Source organism: Lissotriton vulgaris, chromosome 7 (assembly GCF_964263255.1).
Source record: "Lissotriton vulgaris chromosome 7, aLisVul1.2, whole genome shotgun sequence".
NCBI lineage: Eukaryota > Metazoa > Chordata > Amphibia > Caudata > Salamandridae > Lissotriton > Lissotriton vulgaris.
The window spans coordinates 320,295,611-320,323,433 of NC_141695.1; the positions used below are offsets into that span (position 1 = coordinate 320,295,611).

The 27,823-nt window shown below is 44.1% G+C and overlaps 1 protein-coding gene across 1 annotated transcript in view; it reads right to left on the reverse strand.

Moving 5' to 3' along the window:
• TBC1D17 (TBC1 domain family member 17) overlaps window positions 1-27,823 on the reverse strand; it is a 730,802-nt gene that overhangs the window by 587,995 nt on the left and 114,984 nt on the right. Inside the window, exon 2 of the mRNA XM_086930148.1 lies at window positions 20,347-20,445. Within this exon, the coding sequence (XP_086786274.1) occupies window positions 20,347-20,445 (99 nt within the window). The remainder of the gene's footprint in view (window positions 1-20,346; window positions 20,446-27,823) is intronic.

Consider the following 27,823-nt stretch of genomic DNA (forward strand, 5'->3'; position numbering starts at 1 on the left):
CCAATTTCAGCTCTGGCATTATCACTGGCCATAGCAGCATTGCCAACCACTCTGAGTCAGAGAGAGGGGCTCTAAAATGAGTGAAATAATCGTATTTTGCTTAAAAGGCTAGAAACCTGGGCAACCGATTCGAATATTTTAACTAAAGTACAATATGGGTTCCGTAAAGGTATGGGCACCCTGGAACAATGTGTTAACTTGGACCTTATTATTAATAAATATACTGTGGCCAAAAAAGGCAACCTTTTTTTATGTTTTGCTGATTTGAGCAGCGCGTTTGATTTAGTTAACCACGCTATTCTCTGGGAGGTTTTATTTGAATCTGGGGCACCGAAGGAAATAGTCCATTTCTTAGCCAGGCTTTATGAAAAACTTTCATGTAAGGTCCGCTATGGCACCCTAGGCGAATGTACACCATTTTTCAAAGTTTCACGGGGAATTCGCCAGGGATGCGTTTTGGCCCCTCTTTTATTTTCACTTTTTATTAATGGCGTCGACCGTAACCTGGTTGATATTCCTGCAGATGCCCCATTGATTGGAGGAAAACCTATCCCACTTTTGCTATATGCGGACGACGCTGTTCTTTTATCCCGCACACAGATTGGTCTCCAGCGCCTAATTGATAGCTTTATGTTGTTCATTCAAAATAGGAGGCTCTGTGTGAACAAATCCAAGACGTATGTCATGGCATGCGGGCAGGCTGTAAATGAGTCTAAGCATAGCTTTTTCCTGGACAAAGATAAAATGACACACGTCAAAACCTTCTGTTACCTGGGTATTACGTACAATAACAGTGGGTCCTGGATCTCTGAATTTGACAACATCAGATTGAAAATGTTGCGGTCCACCAGCAGCATATTCCGATTTGCCTCTAAACTTGGATCTAGAAGTATCCCAGATATGATTAACATTTATAACGCTCGCTGTCAATCAATCAATCAATCAATCAAAGACATTTATAGAGCGCGCTACATACCCGTAGGGTCTCAAGGCGCTGGGGGGGGGGGGGGGTGCCGCTACTGCTCGAACAGCCAGGTCTTCAGCTTCTTCCTGAAGGAGAGGTGGTCTTGGGTCAGGCGCAGGTCGGTCGGGAGGGAGTTCCAGGTCTTGGCGGCCAGGTAGGAGAAGGACCTTCCTCCTGTAGTCGCTCTTCGGATGCGGGGGACGTCGGCGAGGGCGTGGTTGGCTGATCGGAGGTGGCGTTTGGGAGCGTAGAAGTTGACTCGGCTGTTGAGGTAGCTCGGGCCTTGGTCGTGTAGGGCTTTGTGTGTGTGGGTGAGGAGGCGGAAGGTGATTCTTTTGTTGACGGGGAACCAGTGAAGGTCTCTCAGATGTCCGGAGATGTGGCTGGTTCGTGGGATGTCGAGGATGAGTCTGGCTGAGGCGTTCTGGATCCGCTGGAGTCTCTTCTGGAGCTTGGCGGTGGTACCGGCGTAGAGGGCGTTGCCGTAGTCCAGTCGGCTGGTGACGAGGGCCTGGGTGACGGTCTTCCTGGTCTCGGTGGGGATCCACCAGAAGATCTTCCGTAGCATGCGAAGGATGTTGAAGCATGCCGATGAGACGTTGTTGACTTGCCTGGTCATGGAGAGGGAGGAGTCCAGGATGAAGCCCAGGTTGCGCGCATGGTCTGTCGGTTTGGGTGCGGTGCCCAGGGCGGGAGGCCACCAGGAGTCGTCCCAGGCGGAGGGTGAGGAGCCCAGGATGATGACCTCCGTCTTGTCCGAGTTCAGTTTCAGGCGGCTGGTCGTCATCCACTCGGCTACCTCTTTCATCCCTTCGTGCAGGTTGGCTCTGGCGGCGGCGGGGTCGTTGGTCAGGGAGAGGATCAGCTGGGTGTCGTCGGCGTAGGAGATTATGTTGAGGTTGTGCTGGCGTGCGATGGCCGCAAGGGGGCTCATGTAGACGTTGAAGAGGGTGGGGCTCAGAGAGGATCCTTGGGGGACGCCGCAGATGACTTCGGTGGCCTCTGACTTGTACGGTGATAGACGGACTCTCTGTGTTCTTCCGTCGAGGAAGGAGATGATCCATTCCAGCGCCTTGTCCTGGATTCCGACGTTGCTGAGGCGCTGTACTAGGGTGCGGTGGCAGACAGTGTCGAATGCCGCGGAGAGGTCTAGGAAGATGAGGGCCGCTGTTTCTCCGTTGTCCATCAGGGCTCGGATGTCATCGGTGGCGGCGATGAGGGCGGTCTCGGTGCTGTGATTGGCTCGGAAGCCGGACTGTGAGGGGTCGAGGGATCCATTCGTCTCGAGGAAGGCGGCCATCTGCTTGTTGACGGTCTTCTCGATGACTTTGGCTGGAAACGGGAGGAGCGAGATGGGGCGTTAGTTCTTGAGTTCGGTGGGGTCCGCTGTGGGTTTCTTGAGAAGAGCGCTGAGTTCGGCGTGCTTCCAGCTCTCAGGGAAGGTGGCGGTGTCGAAGGATGTGTTGATGATGTCTCGCAGGTGGGGTGCGATGACAGCGTCAGCCTTGTTGAAGATGTGGTGAGGGCAGGGGTCAGTCGGTGATCCGGAGTGGATGGAGTTCATCGTGCGGATGGTGTCTTCGGTGCTGATCGGGGTCCAGGCGTGGAGGGTGGTGGTGGGGGTGGCTGTTCGGTCTTGGTGTTCGTTGGTTGGTTGTTGAAGCTGTTGTGTATGTCCGCGATCTTGTTGTGGAAGTATGAAGCGAGGGAGTTGCAGAGGTCTTGCGATGGGGTGATGTCGTTGTTTCCTGCGCTGGGGTTGGATAGCTCTTTCACGATGTTGAAGAGTTCTTTGCAGTTGTGTGCGTTGTTGTCCAGCCGGTCCTTGAAAGCAGTTTTCTTGGCGGCGCGGATCAGCTGGTGGTGCTTCCGGGTGGCCAGCTTGAAGGTGGTCCTGTTGTCTGGTGTAGGTTCCCTTCTCCAGACTTTCTCGAGGGCTCGGCAGTTCTTCTTGGAGCTCTTGAGTTCGTCTGTGAACCACGGGGCTTTCTTGCTGCCGGATCTGCTGGGCGGGGTTCTCAGCGGGGCGAGTTCCTCCGCGCAGTTGTTGATCCACTTCGTGAGGTTGTCGGCGGCCTGGCTGGGGTTCGCTGAGTTGGCGGGAGGGTGCTGGCTCAGGGAAGCGGCGAGCTGGTCTGCTGTGATCTTGTTCCAGCTTCTGCGGGCGGCCTGATGCTGGTGGTGGTGGGTCGTTGTTCTCTTGAAGGTGAAGTGGACGCAGCTGTGGTCCGTCCATTGAAGCTCTGTGGCGTGGCTGAAGTCGATGTCTGTGCTGGAGGAGAAGACTGCGTCGAGTGTGTGTCCGGCGAGGTGGGTGGGGGTGGACACCAGCTGCTTGAGTCCAAGATTGGCGAGGTTGTCGAGCAGGGTGCTGGTGTTGCGGTCGTTGTTGTTCTCCAGGTGGAAGTTGAGGTCCCCCAGGAGGATGTAGTCAGCGGAGGGGAGGGCGTGCGGGCTGATTAAGTCGGCGATGTCCTCGCTGAATTGGGTGCGTGGTCCCGGAGGTCGGTAGATCAGGGTGCCTCTGAGGGTGGTGTTCGGGTCGGTGTGAATCTGGAAATGCAGGTGTTCGGCGCTGGTCAGGGTGTTGTCGGTGCTGGTCGAGAGACGGATGGTGTTCCTGTGGATGATGGCGATGCCTCCTCCCATCTGGTTGGCGTTGCGGTCCCTCCGGACGATCTTGTAGCCCTCTGGGATAGCGATGGCGATGTCGGGAGCTGAAGAGGCGTTCATCCAGGTCTCCGTGAGGAAGGCAACGTCCGGGGCAGTGGTGTCTAGGAGGTTCCAGAGTTCGATGGCGTGTCTGTGGACGGAGCGGGTGTTGAGCAGGATGCACTTGAGGTGGGTGCTGCTGGTGTTCGACTTGGCGGGTGCTGGTGTGAGGCAGGTCCGGATGCAGGTGAACTTGCAGGCGTGGCAGCTGAAGGGTCCGTGGGTGCGTCGTGGTGTGGCTTGGTGGCACTCTGGGCGTCGGCCGGTGTTGAGAGCGCTGAGGGTGGCGGCTGAGTACGTCCTGCGGGTCGGTCGGGGTCTTCGGGGTCCAGGGGTCCTGGCGCTGGGCGCGATCCGGTCGCGGACGGGCGCAGACGGGCTTAACTTTGGCGCGCCTTCGGCGCACAATCGGCGCACCCGCTGCGCGTGACCGCTGCGCGTTCGCACGGTCGCCATTTAAGGCGAAGTGCGCGGGTGGGCGGGGCAGCTGGGAGGCGGGAGCGGGGAGGGAACAGAAGGGAAAAAGGGGCGTGGTCAGCGGTGGTGGCGGGAAGCGGGGAGCGGGGAGGGAAGGCGGAGGGCGGCGAGGTAGGCGGGCAGACAGGAAGGAGAACGAGAGTACGGGCAAAAAGTGACCAAAATACAACAGGCACAAATGCTAAACAAGACACTGACACGGGGAGAAAATACTGAGAAAACAAGCACAAATGATTTACAAAAACAGAACAAAACAGACGGCTCAAATGCTAAACAAGACGCTAACACGGGAGGAAAATACTGAGAGAACAAGCACAAATGATTTACAAAAACAGAACAAAACAGACGGCTCAAATGCTAAACAAGACGCTAACACGGGAGGAAAATACTGAGAGAACAAGCACAAATGATTTACAAAAACAGAACAAAACAGACGGCTCAAATGCTAAACAAGACGCTAACACGGGAGGAAAATACTGAGAGAACAAGCACAAATGATTTTCAAAAACAGAACAAAACAGACGGCAGCGGCGTCAGCCGGCAACGAGGCAGGCAGCGAGGCAGAGGGCAAGGCGATGGGGCACACGCAGCAGCTGGTGGCCGTGCGGCGCGGGGGTGTCCCACAAGTGGGTCACCCCCACTGCACTGTATGGGGCAGGTGTATGGGGCCACAGTGAAGGTTCTTCGCTCCAAGCTGATGAAAACAAATTTCTAAAGAGATTGTTATGTGTTCCTCCCTCCGCCTCAGTACAATTGATTCATGATGAGGTAGGGATCGAGTTTATATCTGACTTAGCAGCCGTTCGGCCACTCTTATTGTGGCGTTCTATTTGGGCTAAGTCAGAGACTCGATTCACTCAAGAGATTATTCTTGATTGTATAGGTCTTGACCACTCATTGCGTATACAGTGGATGCGATATATTCAATTCTGGTATAACCTTCTATTTGACATCGATGTTTTTCTTGATCCAGAGCAGGCTGCTGTCATCCCCAAAAAAGAAATTAAGTTAACTTTTTTAAACTTAAAGGGGAGCGGGACCAGGTATACGGTAAACTAGCCACCGTGAAGTTTTATAAAGACCTGAATTTAACTCCGGGGCTACAATCTTACCTTGTGAACGTGACTCGCCCATCACACCAATTTGTACTAACCCGTGTTAGATTGGGTATTGTCCACCACCTTGTTGCGTTTCCAACTCAGAAAGTCAGATCAGAGACTCCCTGCCCATGTGACAACACTTCACGCCAGAGTTGTTGCCATTTTTTACTTTTTTGTAAATTTTATCATTTCCTTAGGTTAAAATACCTTAAGCCTATTTTTATAAAATACAATACTCGTGCCACAAAGACCGCATTAACACTATTAACTTCAATGGAGAATGTGGATATCTGTTTTTTTACGGCCACCTATATTTTGAAATGTACAGCTGCCAGGAAAAGTATAGTACTGTAACCTTTTGATACTTACCTGTCTGTAAATCTTTGAGAGGTACAGCTGCCAGGAAATGTATAATGTTGTTTTCTTTTTATACATCCCTGTCTGTACATAACAGTTTTTTAAATAGTTAGAATTTCGGAACGGTCACTTGTGTTTTATGCCCATAGTATGTATCGTAAGGTCCTTTTTATACTTTAAACACTCACCTTCCTATACCATTAGAGCGGTTTGGATTTGGTTTGTTTTAATGTACAGCTGCCAGGAAACTCCACTTGTGGGTCAAATTTATTGATTTCCTGTCTGTACATATTTGTATATATCCTTATATCGCTTCTATTTTTTAAACTCAGCTGCTGCCCAATGATTGATGTATATGTTTCTATTTTTATTAGCTTTTTATACACCATTAATGTGAATATTGAGTACCAATTGTATATATATGGTGTTGTATTTAATGTCGCTTGTATGATTTGTACCTTCAAATCGAATAAAAGCTTATGAATTGAATTGAGTGAAATAATCTTTTAGTGCAGTAATGCAAAGACAAACCCTAAAATACGTTACTAACCTGCAATGAATGACCCTTGGCAGGGCCGGTGCTCCTGATTATATATAATACTATTTTAGGGTCCATTGCTCCATGTAAACCGTGAGGGAGTGTAAATGCTGACTTAATTTATTTAGGGTAAATTTGGGCTATGTCTCAACTTTACAGTGTCGTAACAAAAGTCGGTGAAAAAAACAACATTGTCCTTGTTTCCGATGCAATGCACCCCCTTTGAATTTGTTCTTAATTACTGGCATGATTGAGTATGCCTTGAGCATCTCGATACTGTGCTCTATAAAGAACCATGTGTCACTGAAATATCCTTCAAGGACAAACTAAATTTAAAAAAACAGCCACATAGCTTAAATTATGAGTTTCGAATATATTTTAGGTGAGTATTGAACACTGTGCAGATCACTAGAATATATCGTGTTTTGTGGCTTGGTATACAAGTACATAAATCACTATTTATTGCTTTAGTTGCCTAGTTCGTACACTCCGAAGATTTCCTGGAATGCCAGAATACAGCAAATTCAGTACTATCATCACCTCCACAGAGATACTTTTCCCCTTGCATTCTCAAAAATGATAACCAGTACCACAGACACCTGCCCTGCAGAAGGGATCCAAACAGTTGTGAAGAATGTCACAGGAAGGAACGGCAACACCAGTCCAGAACACCCTCTTGGGCCTTGCACCCCGGCTCGAACAGGTGAAAGTGGCCACTAAACTCGTTAACCTCATGCTTATCCTAGCGAAACATAAAATCACCACGCAAGAGAAATCCTCCCATGACACAGTGGGTAACAGCTTTTCACCGATTTGTGGCCAGCAAAAGTACAGTCTGGCACAGTGAGGAGGCAGGTGGCCCCCGCAAGTTCCCAATAGCCAGGGAATGGGACGACCTATGTATTGCAATGGAGGAGGGCGGGGATGATGACTTGATGCCTACCTGAACACCAACACATTCATTACTGCTCAAACTGATCAGCCAATCCACGAAAAAGCCCACACAGTTGATGCGAAATGAGAGGCATCCAATATGACCCTCAAGCAGGTACTAAGGTGTACCCCACACCACAAGATCTCCGTATAAGAGCATACATTGTTTTCACCCTCCAATACTAAGTTAGTAGAATCCACTGTTCTGGAGTGGAACAGGGTCAATTTACTCAACAAGGTGGCTCAATAACTCTGCAAGACTTAGCCAGGGGTTGTTTTACAAGTTATATGATGTCTTTCGGCTTATGGTAGGAATTTCTAATGCTGTGTTGCCCTCATGTTAGGAGCTCAAACAGCCAAGTATCCAGTTAATTGTGTCTGGATGGTGAGCCATTTGTCCCGAGCGCCACAGATGTGCACAGTAGAGCCACTAAATCAACTTCACACGAACCCATGCTAACTTCCATAACAGCATATTTTCCTCAGTCATTGGTTTTCCTCGTGAAATGGTCTTTCAGGGGCATGCACAAAAACGGGGAAATGTCACACTCCCTTTCGAAGTTTGTTAAAAAAACAATTTAAAGAATACTGGTATATATGCCGACTCCAGCGAGATTGTGAAATACGAGCTCTATAAAGATAGCAGACCTGAGATTGCATCAGCAGGAGGATTAGATAATGACAGAGGAAGACAAAACTAATGTTAGGAGAGAAAAGGACTGACAGAGAGGGGAATTTGAACGGTGGGACGAGGCAGAGCAAAGGGATAGGAAAAAGAGGTATGCACAAATGGAGACAGTGAGAGAGAGAGAGAGAGAGAGAGAGAGAGAGAGAGAAAGAAAAATAAAAAATACTTTACTGTGGTGTCTTGCGTAATGCATCTTTCTAGTTGCCTGGTTCCATGGTAACGGGATGATGCATTGCTGCTAGATTCTAGAATGGGTGGTTGGAAGTTAGTTGAAGGGAGAGACTGACATGGAGAAGATGTACCTGCTTGTTATCCAATAAAGACTACTATTATTCATACACCTTGATTACTACTTCTTTACATTTTGGCGACGGAGGATGGGATGCGAAGATAACAAGCAGAAGAATTAAGAACCCACGTGGACTGGCAATTTTTAATCATTTCTTTTCCTTATTTGAGTTTATTTTACATGGACACATTTGCCTTCATTCGTTCATTCGAGCCTTTTAGAGCTCTCCCTAGTCGGGAGTACTAGGGCTGCGAGCAAACTGTGTTCAGCCATCATTTCTGCTTGTTTTTAGAATTCGAAATATAGATTTTAAACGTGTGAAAATTTTTATGTGTGAAAATTCATTGGGGGCTTCTAATTAGATTGTTCTGTAGCGGGAATTGAGGTTAGGCACACTGACACCTTTCACGCTTGACCTACTTTCTTTCTGCCTCGCCTAACCGCTTGTTTGCGCGAAAGGCGGCGGCGGGCGCCATCTTGGGTGTGGGCTGGGGCTGCGCTCCAGTCGCGCCGGCCTCCCGCCCTCCCTGACTATTTAGTTGGGAAGCACTCGTCGCTCGCTGCCTTTAGAGCTCTCCCTAGTCGGGAGTACTAGGGCTGCGAGCAAACTGTGTTCAGCCATCATTTCTGCTTGTTTTTAGAATTCGAAATATAGATTTTAAACGTGTGAAAATTTTTATGTGTGAAAATTCATTGGGGGCTTCTAATTAGATTGTTCTGTAGCGGGAATTGAGGTTAGGCACACTGACACCTTTCACGCTTGACCTACTTTCTTTCTGCCTCGCCTAACCGCTTGTTTGCGCGAAAGGCGGCGGCGGGCGCCATCTTGGGTGTGGGCTGGGGCTGCGCTCCAGTCGCGCCGGCCTCCCACCCTCCTCACGCCCCATATATTGGGAACCATGGCCAGACGGCGCAGCGGGCTGGCGCAGCGGGCGCGCGCCGAAGCCGCGCCAAAGCCAAGCCCGTCTGCGTCCGTCCGCGGCCGGACCCGGCCCAGGGCCACAACCCCTGGTCCCCGACTGCTGTACACTCCCCGGCACCTACAAGAGCTGAATCCCGGTAAGCCATGTCAGGCCTGTACTAGTGCCGTCCTGACCGCTGCGATACCCACTCGCCCTTTCATGTGCCCAGGCTGTAGCTATCAATTTTCCCTAACTTGTCTACCAGCCTACTCGGATCTAAACCATGGCATACCATATGTCAGAGAGAATACAACTCCACATGGTTGTCGAGCTGCGCTTATCAATGCGCGCGCGCTCCCATGTCACAGTTTTTACATTAGTGAGTTTATTGTCACCCATGACTTGGATTTATTATTTGTTACTGAGACCTGGGCAGATGCCGGGTCAGGTCCGGATTTCTGCAATGCTACTCCGGTTGGATATAGTGTCGTCAGACATGACAGGCCGATAGGACGAGGTGGGGGCCTTGCAATTATTTACAAGGACAAATATCGCACCACACTCGATCCTATAAACTCGGTTAACTGTGAATCAGCGGTTTTTGCTATCAGTATTAATCCCAAGCGGGCACTAAAGGGTATAATACTCTATCGACCCCCCGGCCCCCGTAACTCTTTTCTCTCTACCCTCTCTGACCTCAGTGACAATGTCATCTGTTCAGATAAATTCACTATACTGGGAGATTTTAATTTCTATTTGGAAGATCAGGACAACCCAGACACCGCCCAACTTACGACTGATTTTGCCAATTTTGGATTGCACCAATTAGTCAAGGGTATCACACATCAAGCTGGTCACTCCCTTGACGGGCTATTTACTAATGATCCTGACATTACTGTATCAGACATTATTCCAATTACATGGTCAGATCATAGGGCTATTATTTTTCAACTAGATACACGATCCACTGTCTTTCCACTCCCCAGACCTCGTACCAAGATGGGTACCCGGGCCTGGAAAACTGCAGATCTCCCTCAGATGTTGCATTCTTTGGCCTCCTCCTGTCCTCAGGGAGGAAATAGCTTGTCACCGTCAGCCTCAGAGTTTCAGGACTGGATCCGAAGTGCCGCTGATCTAGTGGCCCCAGAGAAATTCACGCAACCTAATAGAGTATCTCCTTCGGCCCCCTGGTATAATGAAGATCTCCGTCTACATCGCCAACATTGTAGGAATTTAGAAAGGCGTTGGAGGAAAGCTTACTGTCCCACAGCTAGACAAACTTACAAAGACGCCCTTATGATTTATAAAAAGGCGATCTTGGCCCGAAAAACAGTTTTTTACTCAGCACAAATCGAGACCGCTGCTAACTCTGCCAGAGAACTTTTCTCCATCGTCACCACCTTGTCCACCCCCTCCATTGGGCCTGGAGTGGAGCCCTCACAGACTTTCTGCAATGAATTGGCCATCTTTTTTACCACTAAGGTTGCAGATATTTACGCTTCATTTGAAAATGATATCAGAACTGAACATAGAGGTGACAGCAGGAAAGAAGTACTGTCGCACCCTAATCCTGACTCCTTCCCATGTTTTTCACCTGTCTCACATCAGGATGTGATTAAAATCATCTCCACTATTAAATAAGGCTCTCCCTTGGACCCCTGTCCTCCGTCTGTGATGCAGAAGCTCACAGAAGTGATCTCCCTCCCTTTGATGGAAATCTGCAATAATACATTCCTAACAGGCCAATTTCCTAGTATATGGAAGAAGGCTGTTATTAAACCCCTTTTAAAAAAACCTTCCTTAGATCCTACTGCTGTCGCAAGTTATAGACCGATTGCGTGCCTGCCCTTTCCTGCCAAAGTATGCGAATATCTGATGAATCGGCAGCTCTCAGAGTTCGTCGAGACTCACCAACTTCTCGACGAAACGCAGTTTGGGTTCAGGAAAGGGCATGGAACAGAGACTGCCTTGATAAAGGCCTCTGATGAGATCAGGACGATCATGGATCAGGGAGGGGCGGCTGTTCTTATCCTTTTGGATCTGTCAGCAGCCTTTGACATGGTCGACCATGCCACCCTTGTCGACCGTGTCACAGCTCTGGGGATCAATGGTCGGGCCAAGGATCTTATTTCATCCTTCCTGGCAAACCGTACCCAGACAGTAAGGCTCGGAGACTTTTATTCTCCCATCTCTGCACTCCCTTGTGGAGTCCCACAAGGCTCCTCGCTAAGTCCTATGCTTTTTAACATCTATGTAGCGGACTTAGCGAGGATAATAAAGGTCTATGGGATACAGTTAACATCGTATGCAGATGATACCCAGCTGGTGCTAGGTATCCATAAGGATGGCCTTACTGTAGCAGCCAACTTCCAGAAAGCTATGCTCGAGGTCAGTACTTGGATGGCCTTGAATTGTCTCAGGCTTAACTCGGACAAGACCGAGATTATGACCTTTGGAAAACTCTCCCCTGAATGGTCTCTCGGTTGGTGGCCAGAAAAGCTTGGCCATCCACCTGTCCCAGTGGAAAAAGCCAGAAATCTGGGAGTGATTTTTGACAACAAGCTGGTTTTTGACCTCCATATTAATAAGGTTGTGTCATCTTCATTTTTCATTTTGAAAAAGATTAAGAAGTTGCTACCATACCTCCCTCCGTCAGCTGGGAAGACTCTGGTTTCTACCTTAGTCTTCTCAAAAATAGATTACGGGAACGCTCTCTTCCTCCATACTCAGAAGCGTGTCATAACGAAGCTGCAATCTATTCAGAACGCGGCTGCCAGGATTCTTCTTAACATCCCTCGCCGCAAATCTACCACCCTTGGTATTCGTCAGCTTCATTGGCTGAGAGTTGAGAGCCGCGTTAAATTCAAGGCCCTCTGTATTGCTTATAAGGCCATACATGGCACAGGACCCAGGTTCCTGATCGAAGCCTTTCAGCTCTATACCCCCAGAAGGCAATTAAGATCGGCCAATACCAGTCTTCTGCCGGTGCCACGTACAAGATCAGTCACCTGGGGCGACAGGCGTTTTCTCGTGGCCACTCCAAAACTGTGGAACCTCTTGCCAATTGCCATTAAAGCCGCTCCGAATCTGATTAGTTTTCGTAGGCTTTTGAAAACATGGTTGTTTAACCAGTGAGAAGACGGTAGGATGATGAACTTTAGTTGCTCCACAGCGCCGAGACACCTTCGGGTATTTGTCGCGCTATAAAAGTTGCGTAAATAAATAAATAAATTCGTCTTCTCTAGTCAAGGAATTTAAGAAACCTTCTTCTCAAATTTTAAACCGCGCTGAAGTCAGAACTCCTAGCTTGAATTTCCTCAAGTAAGTAGGAACGTTTAAATTGTGCGTGGGAGTGCTTAAAACATAACAGACTTACAAGCGAAGCGTTAATAAGAGAAGCGCATGGAATTTGGTTTGCGTCTGATTTTTAATGAATATATCTGACATAACATACAGTGAACCTCGTGTCACTTTTGATTTTTAAACGGAAATTTCTGTGGATAAGTCAGATATTTGACCAATAATCTGTTGAACATTCCTGAATGAAACGTGGAGAGCAGAAAGAGCTGGATGGTGCTGCATTAAGAACCTTGTGATCGAAAAAAGATTAAGTGGTTCTTTTCATATCTAGTGATATATCAGAAATAGTGTGCAGTATTCAACTTAACAGCGTGCGCGCTAGCGCAATTCCGCTCCTGTGCTGAGTTTTTTAAAACCGCACTTTACGTGATGAGCTGGGCTCGTCATCAGCGTGCGAGGAGGCTACGCCATGACGAGCCCAGCTCGTCATCAGCGTGGAAGGGGTTTTAAAGTATCACTTTGAACATCCTTGAATGAATCTTGGAGCATGGTAAATGAAGTGGACTGCTTTAATTAAAACCTGGTGATCGAGATAAGGATCCACGGGTTATTTGCAACGGTACCTGTGCAGTGTTCGTTTACTTGGTGCATTTTTCAAATGGAGCAAGTGTTCTCTTGCTGGGCTGCGCGCAGAGAACGCCGTGGACCCAACTCCTTCCCCGAGCTGTGACGTCCTTCTCTGCGCGTTGAGAGACGACAGACAGAAGTGAACCTCACGCAGCGTGGGACTGGTTTTTAAAAGAAGCTTCGTATTATTGGGCATGAAGAATTCTTCTGGAAACATTTGCGTACAGTGAGTAACAAATAGCATGACTATTTTGTGTTAAAAATTGACTATTTGAAGAATAATGTGTGAAATTGACATCTCATTTAACCTTAACATCGCAGAGGTGTTCTGCATACCGAGTGGATGTTGGAGTTTTAATGCAGTGGATGATATTTAAATTTCTAAAGTAGTCGTTCCATGCAGTTAACATGGAGCACGGATTACAAGGATATTATCTGAAGTATTTGGAACTGTATATGATTGGCACGAGGTTTATTATTTTTTTTCTCTTCGACGTTGCAATTTTGGTTGCAAGCTTGTGATCCAGTTAAAACTAGCTCAAGTTACTGTTAAAACCACGACAACTTGATCAATAGCAACGGTACCTCAGTGCATCCTTCAAACGTGGTGAGTGTTCTGGAGCGAGAGACATGTCCGTGCAGAGAAGCTGTGCGTTCTTCCTGTGACGAGTTTCACCGAACACTGAAGACGACGGAGTGAAATTCACCTCACGCTGCGTGCCACGTCATCACGTGATACGAGTCACGTTACGTGCCTCTATTTTGTTTATTTTCATTCGTCAATTTCACCGCACTATCGTCAATCCATCCACGAGCACACTGTATTTTAGTTTTATTTAAACAGAAGATTTTACTATTATTTAAACAGAAGGATTTCATCTGTACGTACTGGATGGCCTAAAACACGGAAGGTACTGTTTTAAACTTTTCCTTGTGAAGTATGAAAAACTAAGGAAAAGGAATCAAAAGATTTTATTTATTTTGATTCTGCGGTGATGTGCACACCAATGTTGCATGTTACATCGAACACGGACGGACTTTAAAGGTACTGTGTTTTTTTTAAGGAAAAAGGAGGAAAGGAACAAAAGTATATTCTTTATTCCAACTTCGGTGATGTGCACACCTTGCAACGACAGGTCCCCGGAAGCTTGTTTCCTTCCCAGTGAAAGAATTGGCTTGGTAGTTTGGTTTGCCCTGTTCCCATGATGCACTGGGACAGGGACAGACTAATTTTCATGTAGCCGGGTTCTGAGCTTGGATGGTGCAGTGAGCTAAAAAACGGTGATGGATCAAGCCCTGATCTGTTGACTGGGTAAGAGTATTCTGCTTAATTCAGAAACTCTGTCCATCACCCCTACCCCCTTTTCTGAACCACCTTGCAACGACAGCACATCATCTCGAGATCCACCAGAAGCAAAAAAAATCTCCTCCTGAAACCGCGAAGATTCCAGAAGGAAAAAACGTATAAACAATCCTTCTCCGGAATGGCACCCAGGATCTGGAACTCTCTGCCTCCCGAAACAAGGGCTATCTCCTCCACTGCTTTGTTTAAGAAAGAAGTTAAAGCCATCCTTATGGCTAAATTCACTTGAACACTTTTTTTCTTCGGATATATTGAACACACTGCTCTGACTTTGTATATTTGCTTATCAGATTGTCTAACTGTACTTTTTGTTTTATCTGATTGCTATCCTATTTTGCTACTCATTGACTTCCCTCTACTATTCTGTACCCAATGGTTGGTACAAGCACTCCCTTGTCTCCCTCTACGGTTCTGTAAAGCGCTCTGATATCTGCAAAGATCTTGTTTGCGCTATATAAAACTTTGAAAATAAAATAATAAATAAATAAATAAATCTGACTGGTTATTGCAACTTCGGTGATGTGCACACCTAGTGGTAATAGCAGATCATATTAAACAGTTATACTACTTGGTGTTTGAATCCACTTTTGGCTATTGTTAACTTGGTATTTCAGTTTTTAAAATTATGTGGCTTCACACTTTAAATAGTTTAACATGGTGATAAGGATGGAATTCATCCATTCTACTTCCTTTTGTGTTAGTTTGTTATTTTAACAACTTTTGAACTGTTGAAAACAGTGATGTGCACACTTTAAAAATTACAGGTTGTTATTATATTTTATAATAGTTTAACAAGGTATGCTGGATAAATATTATCCATTTTAACGCATTTTAGAACAGTAATGGGCACACCTCAAAACTGGAAGTTGTTATTATATTTTAAATAGTTTAACACGGTGATGCGAATGGAATTCATCCATTTTTATGCATTTTTACATTGGAGGTGCACATTTTGAAAATTGCAGGTCGTTATATTTTAAATAGTTTAATACGGTGACGCGGATAAATTCATCAATTTCAATGCATTTTAACACGGTAATGTGCACACTTTAAAAATTGAAGGTCATTATTATTTTGATACGTTTGACACGGTGATGCGGATGAAGTTTATTCTTTTTAATGCATGTAACAGTGATGGGCACTCTTTAAAAAGTCTTTAAAAGTCGTTGTTATATTTTAAAATAGTTTAAAAAGGGTGAGGTGGATGGAATTTATCCACTGTAATGCCTTTTAGCACAGTTATGTGCACACTTTAAAAATTGCCTACACAATTACCTATATTAAGGTTTGGAAGGAGCTATTTGCTGATACTTTAAGGAAAGAGTTGCTGCCTCCTGATATTCAACTTGTTAGTGATGAAGCGGACTTTCGAGATAAGTTTAGATTCAGTACGCTGATTTAAACTCCCATAATTTTTAATTTATTAACGAGTGTTGCATGTTTTTGTACTAATTCAACCTAGAATAATGTGCACCTACACGAACATATGGGATTAATTGTATGTGCTCTTGTTATCTATACTAATATAATAAAGAGAGAGCCCAAACCTTTGAGGCGGGTAATCTCAGGAACCACAGCACCAATCACAACACCCAATACAGCGTTGGAAAGGGCAGTTGCAGCAGAAGGACATAGGCTATGCAGACGCCCACCATATACATTTAAAAGGTAAAAGAACCCTGCCAGCAAATTAGTCCCTTGTGGGCGTGTCTGTGTTGTGCTGTGGGTGTGTGCTGGGGGCGTGACAAACGCTGGGGGCGTGTGGTACGTTCCGCCCTTCATGCCATGTCTCATATCGTGTGCTGTGGTCGTGTGCTGGGGGCGTGGGCGGGTACGGGGTGCGGGATTACGGAAAAAAAAGCGAGAATTGTGCCCAATATTTCATTGTTTTTTCTTCCCATTCATGCATTTACAATGAATTTTTTTGTAAATGTATGCGTGGTAAAAGCATATAAAATGTAATGCCATGCGTTATAATGGCATTGCAGAGTCATGGTACTTTCGTAATGAAAGTATGCGGAGTGATGGTATGCGGAAAGAAAGTTGCGGAATAATGGGTGTTTACCCTCCCCCGGTAAGTACATTGGTGGCACGGCAGCCCACATCTCCAGCAACATACTCATATTTTTTCACCACGATTTGAAAAATGCACAGGTCTCTCTCATTGATGGCCAGCACCGACATACACTTTTAGACACACCTCCCGCCACAAGTTCTAGAATTGCGAACTTTAGAGCTGGGGAGCTACGTTCGAATCTCGGCATTAGCTCAACATCCTGTGATTCGAGGCAAATCGCTTTGTCTCCCCGTGCCTACCACAAATGAATGTGTTCTTCTGTAATGTAAATTGTGCTCATGCCATGTTGTCGAGTTTGCGCTATATAATATTGCAAGGAAAAATAAAGTAGGGAAACTCGAGTTCACACACTACTGAACGCACACTCTTAAGTACATCAGTAGTGCACTGTGAATCGGAGCGTTTCACAGGCCTGTCACAGATAAGAAATGCTATCAAATCGAAATCCTACAAAACAATATACTACTGGCCGGCAGCAATTCATATCCGGACAACGTCAGGACGGGCTTCTAGTGTTTGTCATAATGTTTTAAATAAAATATTTACCTTGACTTCTGTTTTGTCAACATTAATTGCGGCTGTTTTAAATAATAGCATGTGCATTCTCTTAAATGTGCTTTTGTTATGTCGTGTCATTTTATGTGACTGTGTTCTGTTTGTCTTTTGTGCAATAAGCTAGGTAACATAGACTAATGGGTTAACATTAGTCAGGGGGGTGGGTAACAGAATAATTATCATTTCTTGAATTAATTGATGTCTTGTGTTTCCTTGCATACTAGAGTTATGCTAAAAGAGGCCTGTGGCCTATTTCTAGAATGGATGTTCAAAGTCCTGTCAAGTTGGGCCTTGCACAGCAGTGAATGAAAAGAAAAACATTTTCTTCATAATTCTTTGAAAAACACACGCAGAAGCAAGGCTGTGCAGAGCGCTGAGATAATCATTGTATAAACTTTCATTGCCAAGGACAGGATGTGTAGCAGCGGAAAAGCTTGGACGGAGGAAGCAACGAACATTTTTTATTAAATGTTGCAAGCTTCGGAAGAGCCTGTGACACACGTAGTCAAAGGACAATGCCGCTCTTAAAGAACGTGATTCTTACAATGTGAAAGGCAAATGACTTCATCGAGTGACATTTCTCGACCAACCATGCTTCGCGTTGGTCGGATATTTGTATTCTTTTAGTTAGTTTTAGATAGAGAAAAGGTATAAAAATTGCCCTCTTGGAAAGAGCACTGTTGGCTCGTCCCTGTGCTCCAGAGATGCTGTCAGACTTTTGACTCACGTAAGATCCTTTCATACTTATGATTTTCCCTTTAGGTTTCTTAGTTAAGTTAGGGCAATAGGGACTAGGGAATGAGTTCTTAAAAGCTTAAACATTTCTCATGCTGAGTTTGATTTAAACTGACAGTCTAATGTGCCTTTCTAATAAAATAATGTTGATTAATAAAAAGCTAATAAAGAATTACATTTCTTAAATGCTCTTTGCTTGACAAATAAAGTTAATAAAAATAGATTTTGAAATGACAAGCTGGTCTTGTTTGTTTCTTAGAGTTACCATTAGTTAATCCATTGCCTATGATTTTGACTTAATTAAATGTCCTTAAAGTGATTTGATTAATTAGGTCATATGATTCAGTTGGTCAATTCATGTCTCAGTCATTTATGGGCCTAGTGTAGGTTTTATTAATAATGGTGAGTATTGTGGTGTAGAGTTGTAAATATGAGACTGAATTTCCTTTGGCCCGCTGGATCATTAGCTTTACTGGGGAAAGGATTCCAATGGTTGGGTTCATAGAGTTAATTTTTGAATTTGAAGGTAGGAAGTGTATTGGGAAACTCTATGTTGCCTTGGTGGCCACTCAATCTTGGGTAAGGTTGATCAAGACAATTTAGATATTGTTATAAATGGAAAAATGAGCTTAAAGTATGACTTTGGACACGTATTATGAGTTTGGACGTAGTCATCATACATAAGAATATTGAGAATAGTCATGTGTTACATCTAATAAGGAATGGGATGTAGGACGATTTAAATGTGATGTTTTGAGGGGGTAGATGTGGGTTTACCATTGTTTAGTTCATGAACTGAATTGTTTTGAATTGCTAATTTATGTAAAGTGTATTGCTTTAATTTTGGGACATAATTATCACAATCAGATCAGGTTCAGCACTTGATCCCTGTCCTGTTAAAGTTCTAATGCCAGTCTTAGAGGAAATTACTCCGGCCATAACCTCTATATGCAACGCCATGTTTAAAACAGGTATCTACCCCAAAAGTCTAAAAAGAACCATCATAAAACCTCTGCTAAAGAAATCATATTTGGACAAGGCTGAACCCAAAAGCTACCGACCTATAGCCAACCTACCGGTCCTGGCCAAAATAGCTGAAAAAGCTATGAATAAACAACTATCTGCGTTTCTAGAACAACACCAGCTACTTGACGAAACTCAGTTTGGGTTCCGCCAATGTCATGGGACTGAGACAGCTCTAATTAAAGCAGCTGATGACATCAGACTCATCCGTGACACTGGGGGTACAGCAGTTCTGATATTACTTGATCTGTCTGCAGCCTTCGACACGGTCGATCATACCACCCTGATTGACCGTGTCGAGGGCCTGGGTGTACAAGGGATGGCCAGTAAACTTCTGGCCTCCTTTCTAGCTGACAGAACTCAGGTGGTCACAACGGGACCATTTCAATCGTCCACTATGTCACTACCATGTGGAGTACCTCAAGGCTCATCCCTAAGCCCGACACTTTTTAACATCTATGTGTCGGGCTTAGCCAATGTCATTCGGGCTTATGGGATGAGCCTCACGTCCTATGCTGATGATACCCAGCTGGTTCTAGCCATTAAGAACAATGGCCATAAAGTGGCAGGTGACCTTAGGGCTGGTATGACGGCAATAGGAAATTGGATGGCCTCCAATTGTTTAAAGTTAAACTCAGATAAAACAGAGGTAGTTATCTTTGGACAATTAACACCAGAGTGGTCATCTAATTGGTGGCCTTCCTCTTTAGGCCCCCCCCCTGAGCCTGTTAGCAAAGTAAGGAATCTGGGAGTCATCTTTGATGACCGACTCACGTTCCATCCACATGCCAACCAGATTACCTCCTCAGCTTTTTATAAGCTGAAGCTAATCAAAAAAATCCTCCCTTTTCTCCCTGATAAAGCCGGAAAAACTCTTGTCACATCCCTTGTGCTGTCCACCTTGGACTACTACAACGCTCTGTTTCTCAGTGCACAGGAAGGAGTCTTGAATAAACTACAATCCATACAAAACTCTGCAGCGAGGCTTTTGGGAAATATCCCTAAACATCACTCTGCCTCTAAGACCATCAAAGAGCTGCATTGGTTATCCATCAGAAATAGGATAAAGTTCAAGACCCTGTGTATTGTGTATAAGGCGTTGCACAACCAAGGACCAGCACATCTTGTCCGTAATCTGACCCCTTATCGCCCGCTCAGAACACTACGGTCATCTTGCTCAGGAGATCTTGTTATACCCCGGACAAAAACGGTCTCATGGGGCGATAGAAGATTCCTGGTTTCAGCCCCAAAGCTATGGAACACTCTGCCACCAACGATTAAAGCCAGTTCATCTTTATGGTCCTTTCGGAAACAACTTAAGACCTGGCTCTTCAGTCAATAAATCATTCATTCTCCAGGGTAAACACTCAGACACTTAGCGCAGAGACGCCCTTGGGCCATTGTATGCGCTCTACAAATATCATAAATAAATAAATAAATTGTTGTTAAAGTAATGAGGGAAGATGTGGTGTCTTGCGTAATGCATCTTTCTAGATGCCTGGTTCCATGGTAACGGGATGATGCATTGTTGCTAGATTCTAGATTGGGTGGTTGGAAGTTAGTTGAAGGGAGAGACTGACATGGATAAGATGTACCTGCTTGTTACCCAATAAAGACTACTATTATTCATACACCTTGATTACTACTTCTTTACATTTACAATCAGACACACACTTAATAGATGAAGCAGTGTCCTCTCCCCTTACCTTCTCAATGATCCTTATTACCCCAGCAATCAGGGAGTCTTGGTCCTGCTGCCTCTTTGCACTGGTGTGAAGGAACACGCCATCTTTCTCAAACACCACCTGACCAAGAAAGAAGCAGGTGAGAAAGTTAAAAATACATTTTATTCTGATGTCCGGAAACTGTAACCATAGTCCTGACCGTCATACAGCAACGCTACCCTTGTACTATTGGACCTAAAACAGACGTGGAACAGAGAACAATGCCAGACAGACACTATACCCTACTATGGGCAGAGCCAGTGGGGTAATGTGTGTTCATAACCGTGACAACTCGCAAAGGGCTAGATTTCATGAATGTTCTCCTCTATCTATTCAGCTGACGTCCCTTTTGAGAAGCACTATAAGATTACCAGTCATTTCAGATCTCAATTGGTCATACAGTTCACCACAGATCTGGGCACGAACATCCATTTAAAGCCCTGCTTCACTATAGCCTGGCCTCTACTCAAACTGTATCAATGCTGTCTGTTTAGCACTGCCTGATACATACCTTCAAAAGCAAAAGCCAGCTCTCCGCCTTCATCTGTCGAAGTGACTAACTCTGTAGTAGCACTTAAGTGCAACATTAACATGAGAAGCTTCATTTCCCTTGTCTTAAGATTAAACAGCCCTCCAGTCTGACAAGTCAGAGAGCAAGATAAGAAAGCAACATACAAAGACTATTGGGAAGGCAAGGACAGCAATGTTCTGTGACATCACAATGTGTTCTGCTGGTTATCACTCTAATAGAAATTGTCAGAGGGCAGTTTGGAAAAGAAAGCACATTTTTCATTTTTGTTTTCTTATCAGAACAAGTATCGACTAGAGCACTGATAAAGTAAAGGAAGTAAGTATGTTCCTTAATTTAACTGCCATAATAAGGTAGGGCTACAGGAAAACCGGCCAACTGCGCCTCCGGAAACCTGTAAAGATAGGTCTGTCATATGTCGACTAATCCTGTGAACGAACAGCACTGCTGAGTGAGAAACGCCAGCCACTTTTAACAAGGAACAACACTTCGCTGACCCTGCACAGACTGAGTTCAGTAGAACTTTTAGGCATGCTAACGTTTTGGTGGCACTAGGTTATCAGTCCACTGAAAGATCAGGGCATTTTAACATGCTTTATCCTGGGCTCTATAGTTTTCTTACTCTATACAGTGGTTCTTAACCCGTGATCTGGGGGTCCCGATGCCTCTTCTGAGGGCCCACAACTGTTTTACAAAAAATGTATTATACTCAAATTAATAAATTAAAATTAATTAAGTATATACAAATAGAGAAGCAAAACTTAAAGTTTTTCTTAATTTGATTGTGAATTAAACTAAATAATCCACCATTTGAACATTTTATTGTGTATACATGTTTTTGTATGTTGTGTATTGTTCAGAAATTGCTTAAGTTGGGGGTCCCTGGCTTCCAATAATGGCTCACTGGTGGTCCACAGTAGTCAAAAGGTTAAGAACAGCTGCTCCAAACCACTTCCTTGGTACCATCATCTGCTCTTTTACATTACTGGACCACCTACATGTAGATACCATACACGTTTTACTCTTAAGTGCTCATTCCCATTTAGCCAATGTAATTACTAAATTCTCAACAGCACAACCATCATCATCCACTGAATGACTCTACGTTATTTCGGGCTTAATAAAAAAGCACAAAATAGTCCCAAACTTCAGAATCTCATGCAGTCCTACACCTTTTACCTCTTGCCATCACCTTCCCTCCAAACAGCCCACTACTTCCTCCTCTGTCATAAATCAGGGGGTACTATTTGAGTCTAGGAGGCATTTAAAGTTCAGAACTTTTGCACACACTATAGTTAGATTTCATATATTCAACGTAAAAACGATCCACTCTCCCCCTCCTCCACAATTCCAAATCACTTATTGATAAACCTATTATGCACATGTGGATCTCTAGCATATTCTGCTTGTAGGTCTTCACAAATGTTCCTTCTGTTTTCTCTGAAAAGTGATCAAGTTATCAATGCTTACAATACGTGGCTTCAAGGAAATCCAAGGCCTATGCATAACCCTACATTTCGCATTGTCTTGAATTTATCTGTCCAGTTAACCCATTCTTCCAGTCCATACCAAACCCCCCGTGAGCCACTTGAAGCATACCTTCACATGCCCTTTCTGGCCCCTTACTCTCTCGCACCCTTTCAGCTATGCACAGCCCCATTACCGTCTGACTAAATTTCAAAGGTTCCTGTGGTGATTGCATGTTACTTTAAGAGCTGTTAGAATTGTTATGTGTAATGGAATCTACTGTATTGTACTGTACTGAATAGGAATGTTATGATTCATTTATGCTGTTCCTGCTTGTGGTACTGCATGCACTTTATATCTCCTGAAGTTCATCTTGAATAAATACCTAAATACCATTTCAAGGAGTTCATCTCATTTATGAAGATGTCACTACAGAATTGCCAACGAGATGGGCACAACTTGTAATCTCAACCTCCACAGCGATTTCTTCTCTTTTAAAAATTCACTGTTTCACCTTCGTTTTGCTACTCAACTCTAATTGTGAGTAACTCAAGGGAATATATTTTTTTATGCACCATTTGACTCTTAATTCGTGTGGGGATTATTACAACGTTGTGGCTCCAGCGTTTTCCGTTATTGAACCTCTCGCGTGTACTTCTACTATTAACTGTCCTGAAAGACGAGAGGGGGAAGAACCACTATTAATTATCCTGAAAGACGAGAGGGAGAAGAACCACGATGTATTTTTTGAAAGCCTCATCGTTTTTGGGAAATGTGTGCTGCTTTTGCTGAATTTAGCGTGTGATTCGGTTTATTAGCGTTGTGCATCTTTCGAAAAGGAATAACGCTTACCGAATCTCTTCACAGCTCCTCGCTCTCACGCACGCAGCAGCGTCTCCGTGAACAATTGAGCTCTACGCGCGCACACATTCAGTGCATCAACGCGCATCTACGTGTGTTTCCTCCACGTCACAAGCGTCATCACGCTCTCCACCGCCATCTTGTGGTTGCTAGGGCAACGCGACCACTGAAACAAGGAACATTTTCTCCGGTCTTCGTGTGGGTATTTATGACTTTCTTTCACTTGATTTTTCAAGCGCTTTCTTCAGCAAGCAAATTGGATTGCGCATTTTTTTATCAAGAAGCTTATCATTTCTTTTACTATTTTTAAAGTGCATGCAGCTTGAAGTCCATTCTTTTCGTTCTCTTTCAAAAACAATAAAAGACTACATTTATTTGTCCTGTACCCTACAAATATTTACATTATTTTGTAACATTATTTTTTTTCAACATGTCTGTTGAGGCTACACCTTCGAGATCCAATCCAACAGGAGATACCGATTTAAATAGAGACACCCATCTACCTTACCTACAAATTAATTCTCCTGAAGAATTTTTATCAATTCCAGGAGAACCAGTCGTGTCATGGTTAGACTGGAAGGAGTACTTTTTGAACTATATAGCGAACTTAGAAGACGTCAATGGTGGTTTAACTCCTGAAAGAAAAAAAAGAATGTTATTGTACTCTTTAGGTCCTGAAGGACTTCGCATTTTTAATGAAATGCACAAACATCAAAGTGCAGAAGGAGATTTGGATGCGTTTAAAGCAGCTATTGTAGATCTTGATGACCATTTTTCTCCTGTAGTTTGTATTGCTGTCACCAGACATTCTTTTTTCCATAGGAAGCAACAAAAACATGAGTCCATTGAAGAGTATGTTTCTAGTTTAAAAAAATTTGCTGCAAAATGTAAATTTGCGCAGTTGCATGACGATCTGATTAGAGATCAGATTGTTATGTACTCTAAAAATAGAACATTGCAAGAGAAATTTTGGGTGGAGGGTGATAATTGCTTGTAAGATATTATTGATTTAGTGAAAAAAGCTGAACTCTCAGAAAGGTGTGCTAAAGTTACTTTGTCACAAGATAAAAAGGAAGAAGTGGTTGGTAAGATTGTGGAGAAAAATAATTTTTATACCAGCCAGAAAAAAATCGGGAAAAAAAACCGAATAGTTTTGACAAGAAAAAGTATGAAAAGAAGGAACAGAAAACGTTTAGTAATGTAGTGTGTTACAGGTGTGGCAGTTATGCGCATTCCGCCACTTATGAAAGATGTCCAGCCAAAGCTGCTAAGTGTTTAGTGTGTGGTTTAATTGGACACTTTTCAAGGGTTTGTAATCGCAAATCTAAACAAAAACCTAAAAGCAAAATAGCTTGTGTTCAAGAAGATAGTGATAACAATTCATCTTCTTCAGAGAATGACTCACATGTTAATCTGATAAAAAGAAAAGATGTGGTAGTAAACATCACAGGTTCTTCCTCATCTAAACCGTTGTGTTTAATATCAGTAGGAGGTATTGTCATCCAGGTGGCTGCAGATTCGGGATCTCCTTACACAATTGTTTCACAAGATGTTTGGAGGGATCAGTTTGTGGACAAAATAGGTCTTTGGTTAGAAACCAATGATGTTTCCGCTGAAAGCTATACGAGGAATGATATTGATTTTCTAGGTTTTAGAACATTAACTTTCCGTTTTAAAGAAAGGAAAGCAATCGGAAAATTGTATGTGGCTAGAGTTGGTCCATCCGTTTTAGGCTGGAAGGACCAGAAATCCCTAGATATCATTCTTAACCCCAATAGCAAAGAACAAGTTTTGATTTTATGTGAGTCTGAAGATACAAAGAAGTGGGTACTTAAGGAGTTTCCTGAGGTATTTTCGGGTCATATGGGAAAACTCAAAGGTTTTACTCATTGTATTCATTTAAAAGAAGGTGCAATCCCGAAAGTGCAAAAAGCTAGAAATATACCTTTTATAATACGTGATGAAGTTAAAGGGGAATTGGACAAAATGTTAGCCAATAAAGTTATTGAGCCTGTTGAAGCAGCTGAGTGGGTTTCGCCCTTGGTCGTAGCTCGCAAGTCCAATGGCAAGGCCCGTCTCTGTGTAGATTTGAGATACCTCAACAATAACATTTTGGTGGACCAATTTCCCTTACCAAGGATTGATGAAATGCTCTCCTTGACACGAAATGCAAAATGGTTTTCTACGCTTGACTTATCAGCTGCTTATCATCAGGTGGGTTTAGACAAGAACAGTAGGCATTTGACATCCTTCTTCACACCTTTTGGCTGTTATAGGTTTAAGCGAATGCCTTTTGGCTTAGCTTCAGCCGCTGCAGTATTTCAGCGTTTGATGTCTAATCTCTTCAGCCATATCCCTGAGGTCGTGTTTTTTCAGGACGATATTTTAATTATGGGAAGAGATAAGACGCATCATGACTCTATCCTTAGAGAGGTTTTAGAAATACTCAGAAGCAATGGACTCGTGGCTGAAGGAACTAAATGTAAGTTCTCAGAAAGGTCCCTTACATACTTAGGACATGAGATTGGCACTTTCGGTATCAGACCCAAGACGGAATTAGTTGAGGCCATTCTTAAAGCTACTGCACCCAAATCCAAGGACGATCTGCGATCCTTTTTGGGTTTAGCAGAATTCTATGCGAAATTTGTAAATAATTTTTCCCAAAAGACGTACGAAATGCGTCTTTTGATGAAAAACAAGGTTGTGTTTGAATGGAGTGATGCTTGCCAACAAGCGTTTGAAAACATAAAGAGAGATATTGCACAGGCACCAACACTACAAGGTTTTGATCCTCATGCTGAATCCATTATAACCACGGATGCAAGTGCTACTGGCATTGGTGGTGTCCTCACACAAGTATCTAGTTCTGGGGAGGAAGTGATTATAGCTTTTGCCTCTCGTTCATTGTCGCCTTCCGAAGCAAAATATTCAGTCATAGAGCGGGAGGCATTGGCATGTGTGTGGGCCATGGAGCACTACAGAAAATTTGGATGGGGAAAGAAGTTTTTACTAAGGTATGATCATAAACCTTTGACGAAACTGCTCACCACTGATGGTCTTTCCAGAGCATCTGCCAGGATTGCTAGATTGTCGATGAGGTTACAGGACTATGTATATGATGTTCAGTATTTGCCTGGCACCAAAAATGTCATAGCAGATTTTTTAAGCCGGTTCTCTTTACCCCTTAGAGAATTAGACAATGATCCATGGAAGGATTACTGTGTGGCTGGTGTATTTGATGATGTTCCTGGTCTTTCTAAACTAGTCTGGCAGAAGGAATACCAGGATGACGCAATTTTGCATGAGGTCAAGGAGAAAATTGTTAGTGGATGGTCAAATGAAGCTAAGGTTGATCCTAATTTAAGGCCATTTTGGGAGGTTAGAGACGAGTTAAGTGTTGAGATGGATTTTGTTTGCAGGGCAGGAAGAATTGTTCCTCCTTCTGGCATGAAGAACAAGATCATCGATATAGGCCATGAAGGGCACCCCGGTATAGCTCGTACCAAAAGAAACATTACAATTTTGTATTGGTGGCCTAAAATTGATATCGATATAGAAAGAAAAGTTTGTGAGTGTTTCAGTTGTGAGCATGCAGACAAGACCCAGAAGACTTTGAATCCTCCTTTGTCGTCTTTAGGATGTCCTGATTTACCGTGGGAATGTGTTGCATTAGAGATTCTTGGACCTGTTTGTTGGCAGGATGGTTCTTTAAGATACATTTTAGTCTTAGTTGATCTTTTCTCTAGATGGTTGGAAGTGGATATTGTTCATGTTGTGGATACTAAAGCAGTAATTAGATTTCTGGAAGGTTGTTTCTTGAAAGAAGGTTTTCCAGCCTCAATTTTAACGGACAATGGCGTCCAATTTAAGTCTGAGGCTATGAAAATATTTTTGGGCAATATTGGAATCGAACAGAAGTTTACAGCTTTGTATCACCCTAGGGGTAATTCTGTCGTTGAAAGAATCAACAGAGTTATAAAAGGGGTTTTGCAATTGGCAAAAAGAGCCAATAAAAATTTTGAGGATGAATTGAACAAACTTATTTGGTCGTATAGGATTACTATTCATGACACTGTTGGTGAGAGCCCTTGTGGTTTAATGCGCGGAAGATTTCCCCACTGTAAAATCAATCCAGGTTGGATGGGCAGGAGCCAAAGGTATCATTGGGATGTTGATCGTGTTAAGCACTCCATTACTGTCTCACAGGATAAGAATAAGGAGTTTTTTGATAACAAACATGGTACTAGAGAAGTGTCTGTGAAAGTTGGACAGTGAAGATCTGGGAAATTGGAATCCAGATTCTCGGATCCTATGCGTATCACTAAGGTTATGAGGAACACTGTTCAGTTTGAGGATGGAAGCATTCACCACATGAGTCGCATAGCTTTAGCTAAGCAGGGTGTTACTTCAAAAAATTGTGAGCATGTATGTAGGGATTATTGGTGGTTGAATGTCTTTTCAAATCTAAAGGAGGGGGATGTGCGGGATGTTGTTGAATCTTTTGATGATGCGGCTGTGCCTGGAACTAGTTCTTCTGTTCCTGAGTGTCTCAATGGTTCCCTCGTACCTCTCTGTCCTGATGCGAATACTATTGTTGGTCCT